Here is a 20716-nt window from a genome sequence, read left to right as displayed (position 1 = left end):
GCATAGCCACCGGCGTCTTGTAAAGCAGAGACAACGAAAGAGTCAATGAAGAGGAAAATGAGAAGTGAAATTGTCTCTGTATTCGTGTTTTCTAAAGTATTAAGCTTAGATTAATTGTCATGTCCACAAATTTTCTCAACGAGACAAAGGGCGACAGAGATTTAGAGCGAGAGAGAAAAAACAAAGGAGCAATTTTTTTGGTGGAAGAACAACATGAAAATTTTGTAACGGCAGTGACAAAATGAGAAATGCTAGCGGCCACCAATGCAAGATGAAAATCAGCGGCAGTGGAAAAATAGTGAACGAGAAAACGTACGACATTTCTTCAATAAAACGTGTAACTAAGACGTTTCTGGAAGTTTCACGTTGTAGTCGTGCAGAACAACGGCAAAGAAATGTACAAAAAAAGTGTGTTGCGCGTGTAAAGTTGCTTTTTTGCTAATTAGACCTATTGTTGTTTTTCACCGTTCTCCGGCGTTGCCTTTGCATTACACGATTTTATATTTTGTTTGAACAAACTGTAAATATTATCGAGAGCTGCACTTTTACCCCTGGCTAAATCTATTATTATTAAATGCAGTGTGTGCCTCCTGAATTCAGATCCAAGCTCAGTTGAGGTTACAGTATTACACCATGTTTCAAACGAAAGTTGTAACTCATTATTCTGTAAAAGAATGGTCAATAAAATCGCACTAGTGCATAAAAATGTTGTCAGGGAGTGTTTTGTCTATTTTTGGAGTAGATTCAAGGCCACAGACTGACTTCCATTTGGGATGAGCAAGCGCACTCTTCAAGGAGTGGTTGGCCTGTACGTTCGCCAAATTTGATTCTTGGCGATTCCACAAACGGCATCTGCGCATTTCAAAGTTGCAATATGAATACAAAATTAGCTAGCCTTACTAACCACTTAAGACGAGTCATAAGCACAACCATTTCTTCCATTTTCAATTCCCACTCCGACAATTCGCCACTTGCACACCTCTCAGGATGCACCTCATTTGTCCCCCAAAATTTTGTATAAGCATATTGTTTTGAATTCCTCTTGGGACGGCTGCAATACCCAGGAGAAATAAAAAACAAAGGCTTTGCAAAATTTTAGTGGGTAAATAAGGTACATTATGGGAGATGTGCAAGTGGCGACTCTAGTGACCAACAAATTGTCCGAGTCGGAACCAGAAACGGAAGAATACACTAACCACAAGGTTAGGCCCTTTTCCACGCTTTTTAGATTGAGTTAGTTCTTCGCTAATTGTGACTCCGACAAAGTTCTCAACACATTCATGAAGCAGCAGAGACGTGAGGGGAATCAGAACGTTGTTTCCACTAGATCGCTAAGCCCTACGGCTTCGCACACAGCCTGCATGACGTCTCCCGTGATTTCCTTTCTGCACGCGGGACGCGGAAAAGTGACAAAAGGAAATAGGAGCCGTATGCACGCATGCGCAGGCTATATGCATATGATTACGATTCCAAATCCGGGTCAAATATATGGTTACCCTAACTAGTAATAATTGCAAATTAGGGGAGTGCGTTCGATGGAGAGGGGGGAGGGTGGGGTGGTGGATAGTGAGTGGTAGTTGGAAAGGGGTGCAAAACCTGATGGGCCTGTAATATTGAGAAATCAAAATCAAACGCTTTTATCAATACGAATATCAGCAGCTGTCTTTATCAGTGTTATTGTTTATCCTCCCACTTTACAATTCGTTACTATTTCATTTTTCCTCAAAATGCAAGAGCGTACTGTACTTTTTACATTTACTTGACTAAACCTCTAAGTAAAGTACATGTATGTAACAACAGGTCAAACACTGACCATGATCCTCAGGATATTCCTTTGCACTCTATTATGGTCAATAAAATTGGCTAAAAATTGGGATACAGGAAAATCGCCAACGTTTCCCCAGTCTGTGAACGAGAGTCACAAAATAGATACCAGCTCCCGGGTGAGAAAAACTGAACACATGAGATCGAGGCAAAATCTGCCTGGCCGGTCCAAGATGGCGTCCAAACCGTGAAATCGCATGGCATGCTGAACGGTTACTACTTCATGTACGGTACACAAATAGTAAGCGTTCTCCTTCGTCGAACGCAATAAGTTTTTAAAATGTTAATTAAACGTCCCATATTTTATACCTGTTTATTCCTAACGCGACCTTGAAATGTTTTACTGCAAAAGAAAAAGCCCTGGGGACCGCGAGACAAAAAAAGGAAAAAACTAATAGCGGAGCGCGCAGCGGAGCAACATGGGTAAGAAAATTTGGTTAGCCGCGAGAAATTTTGGTAGTAAGGTGACCGTACGTCCGCCCGCCCGTCTGTCCGCACCACACTTTTTTACATTGTGTGGAGCCTGCAACCTGTGTTTAACTTAATGATAGACGTCCATATCATGGTCGTCTTGGCCGCCCGGACAGCAACAAATTAAAGCCTTTTTCGCGACTAAATTTTTGTGTCTACGCTGACATGAATAAAAGAGAAAGAGCTAGAGCAAGAGATAAAAAACAAAAGCAAAGCGGAGAAGAACTTCACAAAACATGAAAATTTTAAAACGGTGGTGAGAAAATGAGAAATGTTAGCGACCAGTACGGTGAAAATGCGCGGCAGTGAAAAATAAAGCGAACAGGAACACAGACAACAATATTTTTTTTGAGAGAAAATGCGACATTTCCTCCATAAAACGTGTAACTACACTGTAGATAGTTCCACGTTGTAGTCATGCAACAACAACGGCAAAGAAATGTACAAAAAAGTGTGCTACACGCGTGCAAAGTTGTTTTTAATGCTAATTAAACTGATTTTTTTGCTTTCATTTTGTTTCATTTTTGATGTTCTCGTTGCCTTCGCGTTGCATTACATGATTTTATTTTTGTGTGAGAAAATTCTAAGTATAGAAACGTGAGTTTCGCTTTTAGCCCTGGCTAAAGTATATTATAAATATGCATTCTATTACTTCACTGCTATAGTGAAGATTTTTCGATTTAGATTTTCTAAAAACTTCTTGTCTTCGGGAGGAACACAACCTTAGGCAATGAATTAAGAACAGAAACTAACTCCCAAAAATGTAGCAAAAAGGACTGCTATCGAGGCTTAGTTTCGCTTTTTTATTAGCCATCGAACAAGCTCTTGGGGAGTGGAGGTGAGGCAGGGATTGATAACCCCAAGCAGAACCTCCAACAGAACCTGTGAGTATTGTTACTCGTGCCACCGTTTCTAACGGCCGCACTTTGCGACACTTTTTGCACTTTACGATAATCGCGTCGCAAAATCTTTTTACTGTCTTATCAATTGCACTTTGTAACAATCTCATCTCTGATAATGTTCCCCACACTCAGTTGTTGGTAATGCCAAATCGTTACGCAATATCTTTCACGTTTTGGAGGTAGACACCAGTCGGTAAATATCCGTGTACGTGGCACTGTTTATAAATAGCCTGGTGGCAATATCAGTTACACTTTGCAACATTAACTGAATGTCTTGAATCGGGCCATCGTTTAATATATAGTCGCCATATCAATCTCACCTGTCTTGATCTATGCTATCTCCTTTAGTACAGTCAACACTCTCCTTGTAAAGCCTCGCTATCACACGGACACAGCATCTACTTCTCCAGCAAAAATTATATTTCAGACGTTTAACTGAGTCCCGCTATTGCTGACTTGCGGTCACCTTCTTCGGTTTCGACACCACAATTTTATCGCTCCACTGTAGTTCTGACCGACATCTAGCGGCTCCAGCGGCATCTTTTAAGGTTAAGACAACTGAAATATATTTCCTCCGCCTTTTATGGCCAGGTTTACTAATGAAGTTCTTCTCGCACCCCGCTATTACTGACGCTAAAGCTATGCGTACACTATACCCAATAGCTTTTAGTGTCGACTCGAAAAGCTATCTGGTACTCAGTATGAACAGCAACGGTCAGGTACTAGAACAAGTCGTTCACAAACATCAATCGTGCCGGGACGATTGGCCGAAATTCACATTGCCCCAAAGTGCGCCACAGAGCCTATCCGATACGTGACGCTTCAGTTTCGAGATCGGCGCAGCACAGCTTTGCCCCGTTACAAAAGTCCAGCCGAAACCTCCGTTCTTATGGAAACCCACCCAATACTGTATGGTTTTCGTTTCGACACAAGAGCTCTCGGTGCAGTGTGAACATGACCTTATATAGTCACGGTCTCGAGGCTGGGGGTTTCTGAAATGACGGAAATAGACTGTAATATTCTTTCGCTGTTTATTTACCCTAGCACTAAGTAGCTCCTCAAGAGCCTCTCTTGATTACTGTACCTGTAATGACTACCCTGCGTTGCAGCCGACCCTGGTATCATCTAGATCGTTGCATTTGGTGACGCTCGTGACCGGCGGTTTAGAGTGTCTGCGACGCAGGCTAGTAATGATTAGCCCATTATTAGGGACGAATTTGAGTACAGTAATTATGATTGGTCGATGGCACTCATGCAAGGCAACCATTAACCAATCAAAATTAAGAAACGCCAGGAGCCCATAACCCGGGAAACGCATGTCTAGCCAAATGATCCCAGAAATCATTGCGCCGAGAGGTAGTACCCATTCCAAAGAGGGAGTTCTCAAGTGAAATACTTCAGTGGTGCTGCTAAAATCTTGACATTTTTGTTTGTTGTCCGAAGGATATAACTGTATTTCCGAGCGCTAAAACCGACTGTTTAAGGAAAAAGCATTAATACTGAAGAGTATTAATTTAAAAGAAAATTTTTTATAAAAAGCCAGCCCAGAATTTCATGCAAATCCAGTTTCAATGAAATGCATGGTAAGTGCCTGTTAAAGCAAAAGTGGCCAGTAAGAGGAACCGTTTGCATCCTTTTCAGGAGAGAATGAGGTCTTTTTAAAGCAAGTTTTATGAAAATAAATGACGACTTGCATGTAAAGCGCATCGTAAAATTAATGCTACGGAATTACTCGAGCTGAACACCAAAACATCTGATTTCTGTTTGAGACCCTTACAGCCTTCTTTTGCACTAATTAAAGTACTTTCTCAGCTCTCGCTTAAAAATAGCATAAAGTAAAATATTTGTCCAGGAAAATGTAATTTTTATGATAACTTTACTTTCTCTCTCGATGGAATCGGGTTGTAATTACCTTCCCACAATAATGCTGTTAATAACTTTGTGTTAAACCTAATCATAAAGTCATTTGTCAACTCTTATGCGAAGCTGCCAGAACATCGCGTGACTGTGTTCAAGTTGCATGACGGCTTATCGATCAACAAATTTAGAGACTCTGTTAAAGCCACGCCGTCTTAATAAACTAATAGATATCACAGCGGGATTAAAGAGACATGCAGAGATCGACTCAAACATATTTATGAACTTTTCTTTTCTTTTACCCTTCGTTGCTTTAGAATAAAAGCTTGCCCTAACCTTTCAGACCGATGCAAGGGGCAGTTATTACGAAAAAGACCTACGTCTACTTTCTCGCACATTTTACTGCAAACAAGTTCAACTTTTATTAAATCTTATTCACGCAAGTCTGATACATTTTGTTTTGCTTGTTGGTTGAGAGCCTGTCAACGCTTAACCACACTGTTTTTAATTGTTAAACACTAAAACATTGGTTACCATTTTATAGAATTAGTATACTTCTTTACTCACAAAGAAATTAAAAGAAAGTATCAGTACTTTTACTACCTATCAGTTATCCTTACTCTGTTACTTATTTTATCCCAGAAAAAGTATTGTCGGGTCATAGCTCCTTTCTGTTTTGATCACTGAATAATATTTCTTATTCAGTTTCCGCAATTATTGAAAGACTGACAGATTTATTTGCTATTCTTTGTGGATAGTAATGCTGTTTTCAGCAGGGGGCCTGAGATGAAAATCAAAACATGTCAGTCCGAGTATTCACCAAACGGGAAATAATTTGCAAGTCCCAGTGGCTAGAAAAAAGCTCATCTGATATTTTTAAAGGTAACGGAAGAAGCGAGTTGCGTATTTGTGCTTTAGTATGATTTCGTAAAGTGTTATCCCATGTGATTGATATAAGGTGAAACAATAAACAAGGGTGCGGGGAGGGGAGAGGACGATTTGAGAAAATTACAGTGGGGGAGGGCTGAAGAACAGTAAGAAGAATCGTTAATCAACACCAACAGTTTTCAACGCCTCTCAATGAAGTTTTGAGTTTCAAGGGCAGTTGGCGTACAACCAGAAATCGAGACAAACACACCGTGCGGAGAAGAACAAAAACGGATTAACTTTACAAAGTACATTTGCAGTCGGGAAATTTTGATACGGATTGCTTTGGATTGTCAGGTGACAAGTTCACGCGCCGTCTTTGCTCGCGGGCACGTTCCAAAACAAGACGAAAGGGTTGTCAGCGACTGTCACGAGCCTTCAGCACAGGTACCATATTGGAGTGGCAAGAGTGGCAGTCTGATATTTCTCCATGAAAACACGGCTATTTGTGGCAAGAGGATTAGACGAATCAAAGCCTTTCCGGTATGCTACGGTTGTTGGGGAGGAAGCTGTGAAACATTCGTCTCTCCAACTGTTGTGAAACGGAATTGAATAGGGAAAACCCGTCGCGCGGTTTTTACGAGGCAGAGCTATCTCAATGCACATGGCTGGCGGCGCGGTGTTCAAGATGCAACATCTTCTACTGATTGTGGCGCAAGTTATCTTGTTTTTCTACGTCGTGGAGTGTGCTTTGTATCATCCATCAATTTACTGGACTCCTCAGAATCCGCTGTAAGTCATCATTTTCAATCTATAGCTCATTTACATGGGTAATGGTTTAATAAGATTACGCAAATCAAACTTCGCGAGTATTTTCAGTCAGTTCTTTGACTTACTCTTCAGTCTCTCGGACAATCCGTTTTCTCATTCTTTTGAAACCTCTCTACCTAGATTCTTGCGGCTCTAAGCTATTAAATGACATCGCTTGATTGTATTCCCTATTGAAATTGCTAAATTTCCTATTGTCTTGCTTACTAATTATGTGTTTAGTGGAGCCTTTACAGTGAATACAAATCGCGCACTGTTATCAGTTCAATCGAGTCGGAGGAAAGTTATTACTCCCTAAACTTATTCGCGGTTTTGTTACCTTTAATAATGTGTCACAAGTTACTGATAAGGATTTGTGGCCACAACTATAAAGTGCAGTACGTTGTGGAGAACTACAGCCATGTATCGGTCTATTTACTCGCTGAAGAGAGCAGTTTCTTTTTCAACTAAAATAGACAATATCGTGTAGCTTTGAACGCTCTCTTTCATTATGCATATTTGTGCAATGAAAAGCCTTTTTACTTGCGGAACAGCTTTGAGTTATATTCGTTCACTTCTGGCGTTTGTAGCTTTGTTTTGTTGCTTCATGTCGCGTTGTTTACATAGTCCTGTTGGGTTTGCTTCGAAAACCACTAGTGCAAAACAATGTCAGAAGTAAAACGAAGTCTGTGCGGAAACCTTTTATCTTTTATGACTTTTTCTATATTAGCTTGGCATGTTCAATAACCCAACAACTGATAACTCTCGCAACTTCGTGTGTGTAGCCTAACCAAGTAAAAATATCCGGCTACTGGAAAGCTACAAGAACAACAAGTTGTAATGAAAGACCACATTCGTAATAATGAATGTGTACACAACTAAAAGAAAGTACTTCAGAATTGGCCATTTGTATTGAGTTTTCTGATAAATTTAATTAGAGAATGCCATTGGGATAAGCGTTGTTACCTTAGTTACACAGAGAATTTCCAAGCGAAAACTCTTTAGAAAACTAACTGTTTGTCTTACGCGAAATGTGAGCACTCCGTGCCACCAGATTTCTGCCGTTCGAGAGACTTTGGCGGTATTCGTAACACTAGTGACAAAAGGATTTCTTTATTTGTCTATGTGTTTGCTTAATTTATACCCTTCCCTCAATGTTCTGTAACCGCTTGATTTGATTACTTCGTTTGCGGTAGACTCTTCCTGAGCTAACAACAGTAAATGACCCGTGAATTGTTTTGAGTGACCCAACGTAAATTAAGTTTTATCGAAAACAATACACCTTTCTGATAAGCTAAGATCCATGTAGCGTTGAATCAAGACAGTTTTGTGCCTTCAACCTCAGACAAAAGCGAAACGTATGACCCCGGTTCATGGCAATTTTGTGGGATAATCCTGTTTGCACAAAAATTAAGTAGGCCAACTCTTGGAATTTGAAATCCTTATTTGTTTTTCCGTCTGGGTTGATTCTGTCGTTTCTAAGAATAACATTTTGATAATGCGACGAAATGAGAGAAAGGAATCGGATGATGTGCAATGTAAATTTACAAAAACATGTGAAAACAGTATGTGAAACTATTTTGACGTTTTAACCCAGCTCCTGGGGGCCAAAGTTAACCAATGTTGAAAGCAGCACTTGAAAAGCGCAGCCTTTGAAATGTTATAGCTGAAAAAAGTGCTTAAAATATTGAATATTCTATGTCACGAGCTTTTTTGATACCCTCTGATATAGATTTTTGTAATTAATTCTTAAAGACAGAGTGGGTCCTTTATTTGCCAAGTGATGAAATGATATCACCGCTCAGATATTAACAGCTTATTTTCGTTTGTGAGAGAGGAGATAACACAAGTCAGCCACTATTGACTGTCCAGTAGTACAACTTATACTTCATCTGCATTGGCAAGCGAATATTCGCCATGCAAGACGGCTTGTGTTCTACTTGAGAGCAACTAATCAGCGGATAACACCTTTAGTGTTAATCGTTTCCTCTCCATTCTATTTGCGGTGTTATTTTGTTAATTGAATTCTCTTTGGCTTTTTTAGTACTTTTGGTCCTTTTGGAGATATAATTGTTGTCAGTTGGCAATTCAGGCGACTAGCGATATCTTTCATTTCATTAGAGCGTTCTGAAATGAGTCCAATACCTTAGAAAAGTTGATTGAGTTGTTGCAAAGGCCACCCTTGTCCGTCATCACGGTCAAGAAAATTACTTTCCGGAGATTTCAACTGGCTTGTCGGATTTTTCCTGGATTGTGTCTGAAAAGGTGTTAGATGTGCTCTCCAAGATGAAAAAGACGTGAGGTCATCTGGCACTAGCCTCTTGCATGCAGAGCTTTAAATCATAAAAATATCTTCACGAAACACATTAATACGAAAAAGATGAAAATGGCAGTATATACACTAGATGAACTGAATGAAATGATATAGCTAGCCTGCCGAGCAAGCTAAAAGACGGCGTGTTTCATTGCAATGTATTAAGACCTCCGGATTTAATAGACCTCGGGGTGTTAAAATAGTTGTAAGGGCAGGAATTACATTTCTTTAGGTGTCTTTACGTTGTAAACGTGGTAGTTTTAATGAGTTTCTGCTATAATCCTTTCATAAATTGCGTTACTGGCTTGTTTAATAGTTGCTGGAATGCGCAGGACCTGACATTGGCCTTTCACCGTCTTTAACTTTGCCTGACTTTGCAGATTGCAAGCGAAAACAGCTATGTAGAGATTTGACAGATTTATTGCCCTAAACCAGTAATCATACTTATCATTTTTCGGTGTGATTTTGTTTAAAATGAAACCTGTACACTACAGCAACCACATCGCCTACAAATTTAAACGGCCTCAAAATTGGTTCTTAGTGGCGATTTCAGTTAAGAAAAATACACTAGGTGAGCTTTTTTCCTATTTTATGAAAGACGAAACGAATACCATACATTTTTGCCACGATAAACTGTCATGCAATGGTTAGGCTAAGCTTGTATGAAAATAAAACATGTCAAAGAAACTTGCGTGTACGCTCCAGCTACAGCTCTGAGATAAAATCAGAAAATCAGTATTTGAAGATAAGGATAGGTGTTTATTAGCTGTTCAAGGACATATCCATCGTTTGTCAATTAACGTGTGTGTCCCAATTTCCACGTTGTATTCAAACTATAGGCTAATAAATGCTATTTTTGGAACGTACGGAAAAGCCATCTGTTGTAAATCAGGTGTCTGAATAATTTCACAAATCTTTGATTGATCCGGCCCCATGCATTGTGAGAAATTCCAAGTACGATTATTTTGTTTGGAACGGTTGAGTCTTCAGTTTAACCACATGTTCAGGATAAAAAGTGAAATACCAAGAGTTAACAATGTCGTTACGTTATAGCACAGTTGTAGTAGTTCTTTTTTAGTTATCTGATGTTTTTTGTTATATTTCTTCAATCCTCGTAGGCAGAACAGACTTACTTTTTATACATAAAGTAATATCAGGACGTGAAGAAAAACATACTTACGCTTTCATGAAGTAATATCATCAAGATAATAAAATCCAATAAAGTTTGTTTTTATTACAAAGGAATATCTTATTAATATTCGACTAGCGGCAAATCACAAGTTATAAAAGATGCTGTGTTGACTGACTTTTTTGTGATTCCGAAGGCGATAATGTCAAAAGAAAAATATTGGAGATCCGCTGTTTTCTTTTTCTGGAAGCTGAAAAGTAATATTGTTATAAGAACCACACAATTCCTTCCTTAAAGGCGTCTATTCCGGTAGAAGCTTCCAGTAGAAGTTGATTCGCGATTGTTTGGACATGAAATTCAAACGTTGGTAAGTCCAACGTCATAGGCAATAAAAGGACCCTGAAAATCATTGATATACGACAGTGAAGTCATTTGAAACATTGGAACATCACAGCTTTTTGCTTACGTCTTTAACTCATTAGGAGACGCAAAAGATAATTTGATTTTATTAGGACTGATTTACAGCAGTTTCCTCCTTTTATACGCGGCGACAAGTGCTTTTTTAATTTGCCTCCGACAGAAGCAATGCAGAAGCAATTCCTTGTTACGTTTTCAAAGCTACAAGCGGATGTAAATTAACTTGTCACAATGTCAGTAGCGTTTTAGCATATTTCAAACGAAAAACATTGCTTTCAGTAATTTGCCTATCAAGAAGGTCCATTTAAATTCCTTCAGAAAAACAACAAGACCGCCATACGGACGTAGTTTACATAGTAACAACTTCAATCACGCCCCAAAATCCATGCGCGAGTTTGAAAACGTACCCCCAGGACTGTTGTTTCGACGCGTTCGAACTCATGCGGAGTTAGACAAATCGTCAACGAAACGATACAGTAATTAATACACACCTACATAATTTTGTCTGTAAATTTGTAAAAAACACTCTCGCAGACTGGCACATATGGTTTAATAGTTAGTTTAACAAAGGGGGATTTGATATTGCAGACGGAAAAAACTAAGGAGAACACTGACGCTGCCTCTTCTTACCTCACGTGATAGCCGAGGTTTTCAACCATAAGCATCCATATTACTGGAAGATATTCTCAGCCATACTTTTTATCGAGTCATATCACCCGGTGCCTTTATTTTACACGAACTTCGACAGGCTTAATAACTTGTCGACATAAGTATAGAATGCATCAAAGTTCCTCTAATCTTGATTAATTTTGCAATACAAATTTCATTAAATCTGTTTATGGAACAAACATGCATGGAATTGTTCAGTGGTGTTTTGCGTGGTATTTTTTCACCGCAAGCATAACAATGCGACGCGTAAATAAAAAGTTTAAAGAAGGTGGAGTTGTGTCTACTAGGCAACGACTAAAAAAACCCGCAACGGACATTTTTAAATGTCCGTTGCGATTAAAATCTATTGCGTTGATTAAAATCTATTGCGCCCTTTCTAGGCCAAGAGCGATGAAGATTCAGGGCCAGTTTAGCCTGCAGTGTTTAGCAAAACTGCTTCTTCTAAGCCATTGCAGTTTGCCGAACGCTTTAATGTAAACGCCATTTATCGTGAACAGTTTCATGAAAGCATATGGCGTATTCTAGAAAAGCATATATTTTCTTAAAATGACCCAGTAACGAGGAGGTCTGGAGGTCCAAAGATTTACTAAACCGTAAATAACCGACCCTCACAGTCTTATTAGACAAGCATCGTATCTTTTTTAATTGAGCCATTGAAAAGTTTTTTTTTACTGTTTCTCAGATAGAGGCGGGAGTGAGGAGAAGTGATATTGACAATTAGAAAGAGAGGGTTTTCGCTTAACACAGATGTTCTTTGCTTAGAGTATTTGCTTTAACGGAGATTTTTTATACCACACATATTCAAGACGGCATAAAATTAATCCATGTCCCCACTAGAACTACAACCGAATCGGAAATGGGGGCCTTTCGTGGCCATATGGGCTTCGTCAAAGACCCTTTTAGCCTCTGTTAATTCGCACAAGACTTCAAAAAGTCTTTGTCTGGTACCACTATTTTCTTTTTTTGTCAGACTTGTATGGTTTATTTATTTGATTACAGTACTTCCGTGAGCGCCATATTTTATTTTTTTAGTGTCGCACTAATTTGACAATGGCAGAATTCATTACCTTCCGTTCGAAAAAGTTAAGTCAGGTGTAAAGTAAAAAAATCAAAGTTATTTTTGTATTGTTATTATGTTCACTTTCCAGCTTTTCCTTACTTTTTTTGGCAGGAATTATTCTCGCTTTCTCCAATGCTTTAACCCTGTCCCTTCGACCTTGAGACAAGCCCTAAAGCTTGTCTATTCATTGTCAAAAATCGCGTGTTCAAAGCGGTGCGTGCATGCCTGGTCGGTTGATGTTTTCGTCGGCTTTCATTAAGAGTTAGTTCCACTCGTTTCCGAAAGTACTTAAGATTTCTTCGTCGTATTGTTAGCTTTTCCATTAATATTGTTAGTCAAAGCTTCGCCCGTGCCAATTCTTTGTTCATGGCAGATTTCCTGTTTATTACAAAGTGTCAGAGGACCGTCAAGAGATCTTCTTTGTAGAGATTTAAATGTTTTGTTGCAGACTGAAGTTGGGATCACGTTGAACTAAAAATTAAAAATTAAAATACGGATATGATACCAAGCGTAGTCTTTATGAGAAAAGTGTTTTGTCTGTCTTAATTTAATTTGCCCATTTGTTCAAGTCTTTAAATATGTCTAAAATTGTCTGGTAGCGTACTGACGTGACCTGTAGAAACGCTTCACACTTTTAAAAAGCCCTTGACCGAGACCTAAGTCCCTGCGCACTTTGGGTTCTTGTGTGACCAGCGAGGCATGTTATTACACTGCTGAATTGTTTTGACGCAAATTTCAGGCTTCGTTCACAGGGCACTGGACGGATTTTCTATCGGCTGAAAAATTTGGCGAGTTGCTTGGTTCACACTGAACTGTGCATTATTTATATATTTTCGAACAGGTTGAATTTTAACTTTTGTTAGAGGCTTCACTATCGGCCCATGCACAGAGCGCTAGTTATTTACGCAAATCCAATCATGGCGCCTCCGAGCTGACTTACCACGCATCCATGCAACCACGCCTGCTGTAGAAAAATTAAGAAGGTCGTGGTGTTCGCGCATTGCTTCAGTCAAATTTTCGACTGTACCGGCTTAAAATATCTCCTAAATTTTGGCTTTGAAATTTCATACGCCTAAGGTGATTCCTTGTGTGAACGGAACACCTGCACCCTGTCGGAATTATAATTTGTTCGGTGTGCCGTGTGAACATAGCTTCAATGTATATTGCTCGACTAAATCATAGCAATTAGTCGAACCCGGCAAGGAAAGCAGTTTTTTCGCGGATTAAGCTGATTATGTAACTTCGGTTTGAAAGCCTATTTGTTTTAATTATACCGTAAAATTCCGAAAATAAGCCCTTCGTGTATATGTATAAGCCCCTCCAAATAAAAGCACCCCAAACTCGTAACGCAAAAAAATCCTCCGTTAAATCGCCCCTCCCAATATAAACCCTCGGGGGCCTGCACTTGGAAATTGCCCTCAAATACAAAGTGATAAAACAAAGCAAAATCGGTGCGGTAACATATAAATTTTTCTATTTTCCAAAGAACTTTCTATTACTTGTACCAAATAATTGCCCTCCGTACATAAGCCCCTCCGAAAGCCCTGGGACTTATTTTCGGAATTTTACGATATGTCATTTATGTCACTCTCGCCCTGTGACAAGCAGAACTGATTCCATTGTTGAAGTTATTCAATTTCTTGTCCTTTCAGGTTTGATCGAAATGATAGCGTTCTTTACGTACTTCCTTTGTCCAGAGTTCAGGTTGTGTGCCCAAATCCATCAACTGTTATGAAAAAAGTGAAAGTAGACAGCACAGAAAAGGAATACCAGAACCTATGGATCGTCTCACGCGAAAGCTATGAGCGCTGTAGCACTGACAAGAGCCAAGGGAGTAAACTGCTTTTGCGATGCGACACTCCCTTGTCACTTAAGTACCTCACATTATTGTTTCAGAGATATAGTGCTGTTTACGATTTTGGCTACATTCCTGGGCAAGAGTATTACTTCATTGGTATGTTGATTTAGTCCATGGTTCTTGATACGTGCCGTCGCGTAGTACACAGTTTACGCTACCGTAAATCAGGCAACAAATACGTGCAACTTGTTTTGAAGCATTGCTACAAAACTAGTTTGAAAACGATATTGCGTGTTTTGCCACCCACTTTCAAACCAGTCTTTCATGAACAAATCAGGATAATGCAAGTTGCGTGAATACTCACGTCTGATTGGATAAAAGTACGCGGGAATCACGCCATGCAAGTTTGCCTTGGGCGGGTAGAGCGCGCAACGTGTAAACATTTTGTCTACTTTCTGCAAAAATTTTTCGTAACCTGCAACAACCTGATTTGTTGCAAGACAGGTTTGAACGTGGGTGTAAAAATGACGAGCAACATCGTTTTCTTCTCGTTGCATGTATTTGCGGCCCGTTTGACCGTACCTTAAAATGTCAGCTGTCTCTTCGCCCCACCCCACACCCCAACGGGCGGCCACAAAATCAAGACATCTTGTGTCCTCTCACCGGTGCGTTCTATTTGATTGATCAGTAAATAGAGAGCTTAGATTTGAGGACGAGAACGAGTACGAGATTTGTTGTGCGAGTTCTAAAAAAAAAGACACACCGGAAAGCTTCATTCTACTTTTTTTCACCAAAAAAGTTAGTATGGTTATTTATACTGAAGGAGCTTAAGCCCTTTCCCGATGGCAAAATGATAAAACTTCGTACATTTGATAACTTGCTCCCGCCGCTACGACATTCTCGCTAAAACTCGTAGCAGAATGACGACGGCTACCACGTTTTCCCGCCAAAGTGACGCTGATTCACGTTTGAGTTATACATTGAGAAAATCTCGTACTCGTAGTCGTCCTCCTCTCTGCTATCATTTCCTAGTCGCTAGTCCTGATTATTACGCGCGGCTTATGCGTTTCGGGTCACGTGGTCCGAGCGATTCGCTGGGTCACGGATACGTCATCCGAATGCATTGACCTAGGAGGCTCAGGAAGACGACGTACAGAGACTAGGCAAGCACTGTATCATTCAACAACATTTTGCAATGAGCGATGCGGAAAATGTGAATGCAATCTCTCCTTTGGTTTTTTGCCTGGAATAAAATGTTTGTTATTATGTGATGTATGTTATGTGAAGTTGCCTTTTTGTGTAAGATTGCTTAAACTGATTTTAATCTGATGAAATTTCAGCGACTTCGGATGGTTCTCTAGAATCACTTGATAGACCCTCAGGAGGAAATTGCCAACATAGGAATATGAAACTACGAATATTTGTGTGTCTCAACAAGAAAGGTTAGAAATATTTCAAAATGTATGACAGTGTAGGCATTCAGTAAACTTAGTGAACATTCGTATTTCCGCTTGTTGATTCCGAATCAAATTGGACTAAAGAAGGATTCAATTTTCAAGAAAATAACAGGCCTTCGTGGAGTGATTTGTCGGGCTTGCGTCTTTCCTAACTTTAGTAATATCCGTTGTTGATCGAATAACTCTTCTGTCTTTCGTGGAAAAGTCATTCACGATTAGAGAGTAGAGAGAAATCTAGAATCACGTTTACGGCAAATGGCAAATTGTTCGCTGCTTTTTGTTAAATGTTCATTGTATTTGCACAGCATGTCAGGTTTCGATAGGTTCATCCACAAATGTCATTTTGCACATTTTCTTTATTTTTTTTAGAAAGTGTCCATGTAAGTCTAACTTCTGCCGCTTGTTGTCAGCGTAAATAAATTGGACGAGGTTGAGCGAAATATCGTGATTTGTCATTGGCGAGCAGATCAATTATTTACCGAAGCCGAATGTCGTGGATGAGACAAGAGGACAACAGGACGTGCCCTCTTTACACATTAACATGCTGGGACGTCAGCATACAGGGCGCCAGTAGCTCTCTTCTCTCTCGCTTTAAAAAGCCGTCGACGGTCGTTAGATTAGTATGACTCAATGATAATAAACTGTTTATATAGTAATTAGTTAATTCTCTGATTTGTTTATTGTTTTCCTCAAGACCCCCGTTGCAATCCGCAAACAACAACGACAGCGACAAGAGCAACAACTACAGCAACAGCAACAACAACAATAACAACAACAACAAAACCACGCGTCACAAATGCAACGTCAGCAAAAGCAAGAACAAAAGTTATAAGTACTGACACAGATATTCAAGCAGCGATCCTATCTACAAATGCGGGATCCACCACTGTTCTTACCACAAACTCAACTTTACTCGCGCCTGTCGCGGAGGTCGGTAGGCCATCAAGTTTACCAACAAGAAAATTTAGTTCAAGCGCCATTTCTTCTTCATTTTCTTCGACGTCTACAAAAACAGTGACGCCACCAGTTCTGGCACATGCTAGTTCAGGCGATCAAGGCACATCTGGACATAAGCGTGTGCTAGGTGCAGGTAAAGCCGATTCGGGTTATTTTCCTTTCCACCGTAGAGTTATTCTCCCTTGGGGCGACAATTTCAATTACTTGGTCCACCCTCTCGTATACCCGCGTTATGGACACTCCCTTAATACGGACACCTCGTTATTGCAGGCATGCAGTGTTTTGCTGTGTCCCTGGGGAAAGAAAGCCCTTACATTTTCTCTTAATTCAACTTGCTCAATACGGACACCCATTAATGAGGACAACGGACACTTGTTTCTTGCCCAGTCAACAGATTCTCATAGAAGGTCAACCTTGCTAATGCGGACACTTCATTATCAAATCCTTTGCTGTAACAGTTCTTTCCTTTCTGAAGGAAAAAAATCCTTCTGTTTATAGCATTTCGATGTTCCCAGCGCTACAGTACACCGGATAGTCTTCAAATTGTGGCTATTTTGGCATCCTTCAAGTTACGCAGAGAACGGTTTTGATTAAGAAATATATAGACGAGCGATTTTTGAGTGTTTCTGTGGATTTAGTCCGCGGAATAACGGCTTTGTGAAGGTTAGAGATGTTACATTTGACGATGTTAATATCCTCTTTTAATCCCTTTATAGTATTTTGTACTAATAAAAGGTGTCTTTTCGACTTTAATAACATGACCCGCTTAATGCCGACGCCCTCAGCTGTGTCTGTATTAACAGGGTTTGACTGTGGGTGCTGTCCTTGGTGGTAATGAGGTTGGTGGCCATATCAGTATGCACCTACAATATTGATTTTATCGGTTTGCTTTTCATTAATGTCCTCGCACCCAACTTTGAAGCATAAAGGGCTCGGAGATGAAGAAAGTTTCAACAATTGCGACCTAGATTGCGGTACAATTTGAAGGGTTTGGCTGATTTCTTTTTTTTTTTGTATGTGCGGTAAACTTCTATAAAATGCCTTCCTCAATTAAAACATCTCTTTTTAATTCCATGTCTTTTTAATATTTCCACAGTTTCAGAGATGAACTGGATCATTATTGTTCCTTTAATGGCCTGTCTTCTCTTATCTCTTATTGGAAACATCATCTTAGTTTGTCGCTTGAGAGTTCGACAAAACGAGTACTGTGTAACCGAAAAATGCAATGCAATAGTGGAAGCTGCGCCTGTTAAACATTTAGAATCTCCAAAAATACAAACCAGAGTGGAAAAAGCTCTACTGTTATTCAGAAGATCCGCGGATGTTTCGGAGGTTTAACGCCTCCAAAGGTTGGTCGAATTTCGCTGGAACCGATGAAGAGGAAAAAAGTCCCAGCTCTGTGGTACCCGCCGTTACGCGAAGCAAGGGAAGAACGAAACCCCGTCGTGGGAAAAAAGCATATGGCAATCGATGGTATATAAACAAGAGGGAGTAGTGGGACATGATTTTCTCTTGAGGGTAAAGGCGTAATTGTTGCTTGGTTGTGGACGCCGCAGAAACGCAGCTCGCTGGCGAGAAAACGTGAATTGACAGTTCAATCAAACGTCTGTGTATGGAATATTTTTTGACCTTCTGTACACGGAGAAAAAGTTGTTTTATGATCTAAAAGCATGTGATGTCAAGAGAAAAGAATATGTTCTAATTAGAAAGATTATTTCAAAATTGCGACTGAAGGCCTATCAGGACAGAGATAATTTGTGGTTAATTTAAAATTGTTTTATCTTGGTTCGTTACTCTGATTTTATTGCCACAGCTAATTTGGCTGACAGTGAGCAGATTCGTAAATGGTTCTAGAGCGGAGAAAGTAAAGTATCGTTTTCAGTAAAGAAGAACGCATCGTTGGTCTGCTCTGTTTCCAGGCAAACAGAATGAACAGGAACTAGCTAGCTGGTAATAGAAGGTATTAGGTGGAAATCGTTTTTCAAGCAATATGTTTATTTATTGTTTTCATCTCCGTGATTCTTCATTCCAAACTAAACTCATTCATTAAGTTAGTGCGCCCCAAATTCTAGTTTGTTCGCGAGTTCGTATTGTTTCACTCTTTGGAATTGAAAATTTGCATTAATGTTTTGCATTAATGATCCTGAAACTTGCAAGACGCTGTTGATTTAGTTATACTGTATATTACAAAATAAGATACGTTATAATAGTTGTTTATGTACGTAGCTCTATTTATTGAAGAGGGAATATTTTGAATTCTTGCAGAGTTGTATTCGACACGTTCAGTTATTTGCAAGTAAAAGAATGTTTAATAATGAATTGATATGTTTTCTGATGCATCCTCCTTTGCAGGCCTAGTTTGTTAGGGCCTGTTTACATGGAGGTGGGGGACCCCAGATAGGTGAGGTAACATGCGGCGGGTCACCCCACCTATCATGTAAACGTAATCAAATTAAAATGAGAGATTATGTGGACAGGCGAGTTATCCACCAGAGCGGGTTACTTCACCTACCTGGGGTCACCCACCTCCATGTAAACAGGCCATTAAAGGTGTTTTGGTATGAATAGTGGCGCGAATAGCCCACGTTCGATATAGTTTTCAAAATTCTAACATGACTCCGAGGCTTTTGGTCATTTTTCTATATTTGGTTTGGTTTTCGTTGTGATCTCTTCTGGGAATTGCGAGACAATGGAGTCGTGAAAAATTTGCGATTGTGTTCCTAAAGCTCAGATTCAGAATTTTACTACACCACAGCCCGGTTCCTTTAAAGATGATTAAGTTTAACACAGGATTAAGCCAAGTTTTAAGCAAAGTGTTCTTGTTTAAGAACATGCATCTCGAGCTAACAAAATACTGTTCAGCCTTTACTCCGAGATACAGTAATGATTAACACAAAATGTTGCTCCAAGCAACGTATGGGAAGGTTTAATCCTTGATTAGCGCTAATGGGCCTTTCAGGAACCGGGCCTACCTGTATATCGAAAGTGGGCTATTGGGGAGTGGACCCCTGATTATTTAGCCTCAGAAAACAGCTGACATTTGGCTACGCTACCACTGGTTTTCCCGCCAAATGACGTCTGAGAAACGAGCGCAGAAATTCCATGCTGATGACGCGTCACTACCCAGATCTGGGTAGTGCTTTTGATTAGTCGTGCCGCGTGGGAAATTCGATTCAACCAATCAGAAGCACTACCCAGTTCTGGTTATTGACGCGTCATCAGTATGGAATTTCTGTGCTCGTTTCTCAGTAGCCTGCGTGGCAGGCTTTAAAAGGGGAAGGGGGACTTTGGGCGCGCGAGGGAGAAAGAAAAGGAACGCTAGCAAGGACGCCATTGTTTTCTCGTTTCTTTAGCCTGCTTGGCAGGGGTTAAAAGGTCTCGCGCCCTAATTCCCTTCCCCTTCCCGTTCCCCTTCTCTTCCAAACGCCTGCCACCCAGGCTAGCTTCTCAGACGTCATTTGGCGGGGAAATGCTTGCGTAGCCAAAAGTCGGCTGTTTTCTCAGGCTACCGATTATTTTTATTTATTTATTTTTCTGCTGCGTTCACTTCACCTTCTCTTCTACCTGAAGGTCTTGAATGGTCTATGTCTCGGAGTTGTCAAACGCAGGAGCCCAGGAGCCCAGGAGCCCAGGAGCCCAGGAGCCCATCAAATGATGGGCTCCTGTCAAACGTTATAAATCGGTATCGATTTATCGTTGATTAAATCGATAAAAATCGGTGAATGTGATTTGATTGATATCGATTGTGTACCGTAAAACTTGATTGCTAACGATTTTTATCTATACCGATTTTTATCGATTGACTACTCCGGGTCTATGTGCAGCCTTTACTGCCCTTACTTGTTTAGTCACGCGCGGAGAAACATTGCATGAATATCCGAATGAGCGTTAATTCAAGCTTTACCATAGGGCCCCGCAAGTATCGCAAAGGTGCCTGGGATGACGGAGTCGCAACTGGGAACGTTTCGCGTGAGAAGAGGCGTGAAAGTGAAAGGATTTAAATAAAATAGGCTAACCTTACTTAAGGTTTGTGTTAATTTACACCCTTCACAATCGTAGGTTATAGAAACAATCGGGTTGTTTTCCTCATGCAAATCCCTATATTTCGAACGTTACGCAACGCAAATGATCACATTCTCGAGCTTGGGTGGCCTGTGATAAAATTTGTGCACCAGGGACCTGGAGCT

The 20716-nt window shown here is 40.2% G+C and overlaps 1 protein-coding gene across 1 annotated transcript; it reads left to right on the top strand.

Annotated features, from left to right (window-relative positions):
* Window positions 1-6214: 6214 nt before the first annotated feature.
* LOC140935322 (uncharacterized) lies at window positions 6215-18848 on the top strand. Its single transcript, XM_073384874.1, has 5 exons — window positions 6215-6713; window positions 13970-14271; window positions 15456-15557; window positions 16267-16662; window positions 17626-18848. The coding sequence occupies exons 1-5, from the start codon at window positions 6580-6582 to the stop codon at window positions 17865-17867; spliced, it is 1176 nt and encodes a 391-aa protein (XP_073240975.1). The 5' UTR covers window positions 6215-6579; the 3' UTR covers window positions 17868-18848.
* Window positions 18849-20716: the final 1868 nt, after the last annotated feature.

This window comes from Porites lutea, chromosome 4 (genome assembly GCF_958299795.1).
Source record: "Porites lutea chromosome 4, jaPorLute2.1, whole genome shotgun sequence".
Classification (NCBI taxonomy): Eukaryota; Metazoa; Cnidaria; class Anthozoa; order Scleractinia; family Poritidae; genus Porites; species Porites lutea.
This window is presented reverse-complemented; position numbering and strand designations above follow the sequence as displayed.

Bases quoted from the DNA above. Each gene is read 5' to 3' on its own strand.
- LOC140935322 (XM_073384874.1), top strand. From the start codon at position 6,580: ATGCACATGGCTGGCGGCGCGGTGTTCAAGATGCAACATCTTCTACTG. The intron at 14,272-15,455 runs GTATGTTGATTT...ATGAAATTTCAG, and splicing joins GCAAGAGTATTACTTCATTG to CGACTTCGGATGGTTCTCTA. The intron at 15,558-16,266 runs GTTAGAAATATT...GTTTTCCTCAAG, and splicing joins TGTGTGTCTCAACAAGAAAG to ACCCCCGTTGCAATCCGCAA.